Here is a 6246-nt window from a genome sequence, read left to right as displayed (position 1 = left end):
ACATCATCAGTGTTAGAAGAGAGTGGGGTTTGTGCAGTGAGGAAGGAGAAAAGGGGAGGGGAGGAGCAGGAGGAGAAAGGGGCGAGGAGCAGGGGCAGTGGGGGGGGCAACTGTGAGATCCTTGATGCTCTATAAACCCTCGGTTGTTTCCTTGCGGACATCTCATTACCCAACTAGGTAACATCATCAGTGCTAGAAGAGAGTGGGGTTTGTGCAGTGAGGAAGGAGAAAAGGGGAGGGGAGGAGCAGGAGGAGAAAGGGGGGAGGAGCAGGGGCAGGAGGGGGGGCAACTGTGAGATCCTTGATGCTCTACACCCTCCGTTGTTTCCTTGCAGACATCTCATTTCCCAACTAGGTAACATCATCAGTGTTAGAAGAGAGTGGGGTTTGTGCAGTGAGGAAGGAGAAAAGGGGAGGGGAGGAGCAGGAGGAGAAAGGGGCGAGGAGCAGGGGCAGGAGGGGGGGCAACTGTGAGATCCTTGATGCTCTATAAACCCTCGGTTGTTTCCTTGCGGACATCTCATTACCCAACTAGGTAACATCATCAGTGCTAGAAGAGAGTGGGGTTTGTGCAGTGAGGAAGGAGAAAAGGGGAGGGGAGGAGCAGGAGGAGAAAGGGGCGAGGAGCAGGGGCAGGAGGGGGGGCAACTGTGAGATCCCTGATGCTCTAAACCCTCGGTTGTTTCCTTGCAGACATCTCATTTCCCAACTAGGTAACATCATCAGTGCTAGAAGAGAGTGGGGTTTGTGCAGTGAGGAAGGAGAAAAGGGGGAGGGGAGGAGCAGGAGGAGAAAGGGGGGAGGAGCAGGGGCAGGAGGGGGGGCAACTGTGAGATCCTTGATGCTCTACACCCTCCGTTGTTTCCTTGCAACATCTCATTTCCCAACTAGGTAACATCATCAGTGTTAGAAGAGAGTGGGGTTTGTGCAGTGAGGAAGGAGAAAAGGGGGAGGGGAGGAGCAGGAGGAGAAAGGGGGGAGGAGCAGGGGCAGGAGGGGGGGGCAACTGTGAGATCCTTGATGCTCTACACCCTCCGTTGTTTCCTTGCAACATCTCATTTCCCAACTAGGTAACATCATCAGTGCTAGAAGAGAGTGGGGTTTGTGCAGTGAGGAAGGAGAAAAGGGGAGGGGAGGAGCAGGAGGAGAAAGGGGGGAGGAGCAGGGGCAGGAGGAGGGGCAACTGTGAGATCCCTGATGCTCTAAACCCTCCGTTGTTTCCTTGCAGACATCTCATTTCCCAACTAGGTAACATCATCAGTGTTAGAAGAGAGTGGGGTTTGTGCAGCGAGGAAGGAGAAAAGGGGAGGGGAGGAGCAGGAAAAAGGGGGAAAGAGCAGGAGCAGGATGGGGAGCAACTGTGAGATCCTTGGCGTTCTACAACCCCGGTTGTTTCCTTGCAGACATCTCATTACCCAACTAGCTAACGTCATCCAAGCTGGAAGGGAGTGGGGTTATGATTTATTAATCGTAATAATATTACTAATCATATGTGAACGGCCAACCCATTCGCATTATTGTACTTAATATATATAACAAAAGAGCCGTTGTTTGCACGAGTTATCCTTAGCGATATTTTTCCTATGAAAAATAAACACGGGCACACATTCTTGCTTATTAAATTATATTTATTTATTTATTATATTTATTGGGTCGTGTATTAATATTAATATCAATATTTTTCACGGGATTTTGCTCAGCAAAAACATCAATGGGAAGAGTTTGCCCACCATCCTCAAAATCTGGCGGCCCAAATCGGATTGGCGGCCAAAAAATATTATAAATTAAAGTGGGGGGGGGGAGAAAAATGTGGGCCTGGGGTCTCTGCGCCCCCAGGCCCACATTTCCCTCCTTTGAACCCCAACATCTCAAGAGCCCCCCCCTCCCCCAAAGGGGAGAAGCCTTTCAACAGCTTCAGCCCAGCCAAGAAGAATTCAGAATTCCTCCATTATTTGGAATCTGGGCCTTTTATTCCGAAACCGAAACCGAAACCGAAACCAAAATTCCCATCCTGCCCTTCTCCGCCCCGCCCCCCCAGAAATGGTGCCACTCAAGAGACGCCCGCGGGCGCCGGGTTGGATTTGGCCGCTCTTCCCTCCCCACCCATGTTGCTCCGCCCCCGATGGCTGTGGATAATGGTCGCGGGCGGGCGGGCGGCCTGCGGGGATTGTGGGTGGGGGGGTGAAGATCTTCCCTCGGAGGCTCCGCTCTGTCCTTCCCGCCCTTACTCTATCGTCCTCCCTTCCTACTCTATATACCGGAAGCGGAGGCGCGGGGACCGGAAGCGGAGCCCGGGGACTTCCGGGTCTCGGCTTCCGGAGTTGCAGGAGGAGGAGGAGGAGGAGGCTGGCGGAGGGGGCGAAGGACGCGCGGCGGGGTCGCCTGGGGAGGCCGCCCGCCATGTGAGAGGCTGTTTCTCCGGGGCAGGTGAAGGGGCGGCTCTCGTTGGGGGAAGGGGGAGGGCGGGGGGGGGTCCCTCCGGGCATGGGGAGGGAAGGAGGGAGGGGGCGCCTTTATCCCCGAGAGAGCCTCCATAGGCAAGAGCAGTCTACCGTCCCCGGCGCTGTGGCGAGCCTTCCTTCTCGGGGTGGGGTTTTGATGTGACGCGTCTGCCTGGCAAGAGAAGGACGGAGGAGGAGAGGCATTGGAGGGAAGCAGGCTGCCCTGACAGCTGCCCTGGCTGGTTGCTTTATTATTATTATTATTATTATTATTATTATTATTATTATTATTATTATTATTATTAATCTCTTATTCGTTAAACATGAAACTCCGTCAACTGAACGTTTAAAAATGTATCACAAATATTATTGACTGGCGCTGATGCTGCCAGCGTCCTAGGTATCAATCAAGTATCTTCTTAAAATTAGTAGTAGTAGTAGTAGTAGTAGTAGTAGTAGTATTATAAACTTTTATTAATTAAACATGAAACTCAGTGAACTGAACGTTTAAAAATGTATCACAAATACTATTGACTGGCGCTGATGGTTGATACAGGTTGTTTTCAGCGTCCTAAGTATCAACAAAGTATCAACCTATTATTATTATTATTATTAATTATTATTATTATTATTATCATCATCATTATCATTATTATAAACTTTTATTAATTAAACATGAAACTCAGTGAACTGAACGTTTAAAAATGTATCACAAATACTATTGACTGGCGCTGATGGTTGTTACAGGTTGTTTTCAGCGTCCTAAGTATCAACAAAGTATCAACCTATAATAATAATAATAATTATTATTATTATTATACACTTTGTTCATTAAACATGAAACTCAGTTAACTGAACATAAAAATGCATCACAAATTCCACTGACTGGTGCTAATGGTTGAAATGAGGAGTCCTTGGGGCTCTCTGAGCTGGGCTGTTTCCTTGCAAACCTTTCGTTACCCAACATCGGTAACGCTGAAGTAGGAGTTTTTTGCAGATGTTTCGTCACCAAACTAGGTAACCTCATCAGCGCCAGAAGGGAGTGGGGTGTCTGGAGAAACTTTTCGTTACCCAACCTGGGTAATGCTTTCCCTGGGTGCCTTCACAATTTGCAAAGCTGCCCTTTTCCTTTTCCTCTTAAAACGGGCGCTCTCTTCTCTTGCAGTTCTCTGATGAGATGGAGCTGGGGGCGACTTCTTTCCGCGTCGAATTCCCCGATTTCTGCAACACCGTCCTGCAGAAGCTCAACCAGCAGCGCCAGCAAGGCCAGCTCTGCGATGTGTCTATCGTGGTCCAGGGTCATCTTTTCCGAGCCCACAAAGCCGTCCTGGCTGCCAGCTCCCCTTATTTTTGCGATCAGGTGCTCCTGAAGAACAGTCGACGGATTGTCCTTCCCGACGTCATGAATCCCAGGGTCTTCGAGAATATCCTCCTGTCGACCTACACTGGCCGACTCGTCATGCCCGCTCCGGAAATCGTTAGCTACTTGACGGCGGCCAGTTTCCTTCAGATGTGGCACGTGGTGGACAAGTGCACGGAGGTGTTGGAAGGAAACCCTTCGGTCCTTTGTCAAAAGCTGAACCGAACCAGCGACCACCAGTCTCCGAGCAGTAGTAACTACAACGGCTTGGCGGAAAGCTTTGAGCTGGGGGCCGCGGGCCAGTCGGATTTCCACAAAGCGCAGGAACTGAGGGATGGGGAAAACGAAGAGGAGAGCTCCAAGGATGAGCTGTTGTCCCAACTGACCGAACACGAGTATCTCCCTAGCAATTCCTCTACAGAACATGACCGGTTGAGCACTGGAATGACCAGCCAGGATGGAGAAGAAGGCATCAGTGACAGTACTGATTATCAATACGCCCGGCCTCTTTACAGTAAGCCCAGCATTATGTCTCACAAACGGTGGATCCACGTCAAAACAGAAAGGTTTGTTCAAGACTGCGAAGGGGTCGAAATGCACGGCTCCTACGACGAGCACCATGTCTCCGAGTCGGTGAACGCCGTTCAGCCGGATCACCCCGTTCAGACCAGCATTGTGGAAGATCTCCCGGTCAACGATAGGAAGGTGGAAGTGGAATTTGGGAACCCGGCCAACGAAGGCAACTACGACGAGCAAGTTGACTTCTACGGCTCCTCCATGGAAGAGTTTTCTGGGGAAAGGAACGATAGGCCTCTAAGCCTCCAGAGACCGGAGGCTTCGGGTTACGGAGAAAGCTTAGATCTTCCCTCGGGGATCAAGGAAGAAAACGCCCTCGCTGGCTTTTCTACCGCCGACAAACTTTACCCCTGCCAGTGTGGCAAGAGCTTTACCCACAAAAGCCAGAGGGACCGTCACATGGGTATGCACCTCGGACTCCGGCCATACGGCTGCGGGGTGTGCGGTAAGAAATTCAAAATGAAGCACCACCTGGTGGGCCATATGAAAATCCACACCGGCATTAAACCGTACGAGTGCAACATTTGCGGGAAAAGGTTCATGTGGAGAGACAGTTTCCACCGGCACGTCACCTCCTGCACCAAATCATACCAAGCCTGCAAAATGGAACAGAATGCTGCTAAGATGAACTAGAAGCGGACGGGAGTGGGGGGGAGGGAAGAGATCGAAAGGGAATCGAACGGCTTAATCGGACGAGCGATTGTGTCGCACGGCCTCGATCTGATCAAGCGGAACGGAACGTGGCGTCCCGCGGCCTCGTGCCTGAGGCCTTTGCTGCTTTTGAGGTGGTGGGTTCCAAATAAACTCGGGGGCCAGGACCCTCTCTTAAGGCGTCCCTGCCCTGAGACTGCAAAGAGGCCAGCAAGTTGGCATAACGGTACTTTTTAACCTACTTATAATTTACCGCTATTTCATTCGTGCTTCGGGAACATTTGGGTTCTCTCCGGAAGGAATGCCGAGAGTGCTTCTTGCTTTGAATTCATCTCAAGAGAATTTTGCTCGATATTTTAAGGTTCGGCGGGAACGTATGTGAGATGAGGCTCCCGGCGGGGTGGCGGTTTCCTTTGATGGCGCTCCCCGGTTAGCGGCCTTTGAATTTAAGCTAGTAAAGTAAGAGGCGTGAGCGCTTGCTGGCTGAGAACCAAAGGGTCAGCGAGCGGGTTAATTTTTCCTCCTTTTCTCCAAAAGCATATCGCTAGATAATTTTCAAGTGCGAGACTATTATTATTATAATCAAATTATTATTATTATCCTCCAATTTATTTGCCACCCATCTCGCGGTTCGAGGCGACTCTGAGCAAGAGGGAGAAGTTCTGCCCAATTTCTGAGCTTCGAGGTCTGTCCAGCTTCTGAGTTGCATTGATTGGCGGCTCTTGTTTGTCTTGGCAAGCAGCACCTGTTAGTTTTGTGGTTTTTTTATGTGATACACGGCGATGGACACTTTAAAACCTCACTTTCTCGTCCTTCCCTTGTGCCTCTAATGCAATAGTCAATCAAGCCAGCCTCTTTTTTTTTTTTGACTGGGCATTTATGTCTGTTCCCCAACAAGGAGGAAAGTGCCCCCCTCCTTTAGCGCAAGTCATTTTTTCGAGTCTATATTTTCATTAGTCTGCTCCAAAACCAGAAAGCAAATCATCTTTGGAGGTTTGCGGTCTGTTTGTAGTAGCCTCCATATTAACTCAAGATTCATTAGTAACCAGGTTATAGAACCTGTTTTAAACTACAGTTCCTTCCAGTGGTTGAGAAATAAGTAGCATCCTTAAAGCTATGCCCATATTCGGGGAATTCTTCTGAGTTTCTAAACCTGATACTTCTCCTACACAATGGATGCATTTTTTTTTTTTAGCTGCAGATTAATTTCGTAAATCC

General features: G+C 49.8%; 1 protein-coding gene across 1 annotated transcript; it reads left to right on the top strand.

Annotated features, from left to right (window-relative positions):
• The first annotated feature begins 2293 nt into the window (after window positions 1-2293).
• On the top strand, window positions 2294-5251 carry ZBTB43 (zinc finger and BTB domain containing 43). The gene is made up of 2 exons (XM_087879573.1): window positions 2294-2427; window positions 3607-5251. Exon 2 carries the CDS (start codon window positions 3619-3621, stop codon window positions 5008-5010), a length of 1392 nt encoding a protein of 463 aa, XP_087735699.1. The 5' UTR covers window positions 2294-2427; window positions 3607-3618; the 3' UTR covers window positions 5011-5251.
• Window positions 5252-6246: the final 995 nt, after the last annotated feature.

Source organism: Pantherophis guttatus, chromosome 16 (assembly GCF_059756535.1).
Source record: "Pantherophis guttatus breed Tessera chromosome 16, ASM5975653v1, whole genome shotgun sequence".
NCBI classification, from domain to species: domain Eukaryota; kingdom Metazoa; phylum Chordata; class Lepidosauria; order Squamata; family Colubridae; genus Pantherophis; species Pantherophis guttatus.
This window is presented reverse-complemented; position numbering and strand designations above follow the sequence as displayed.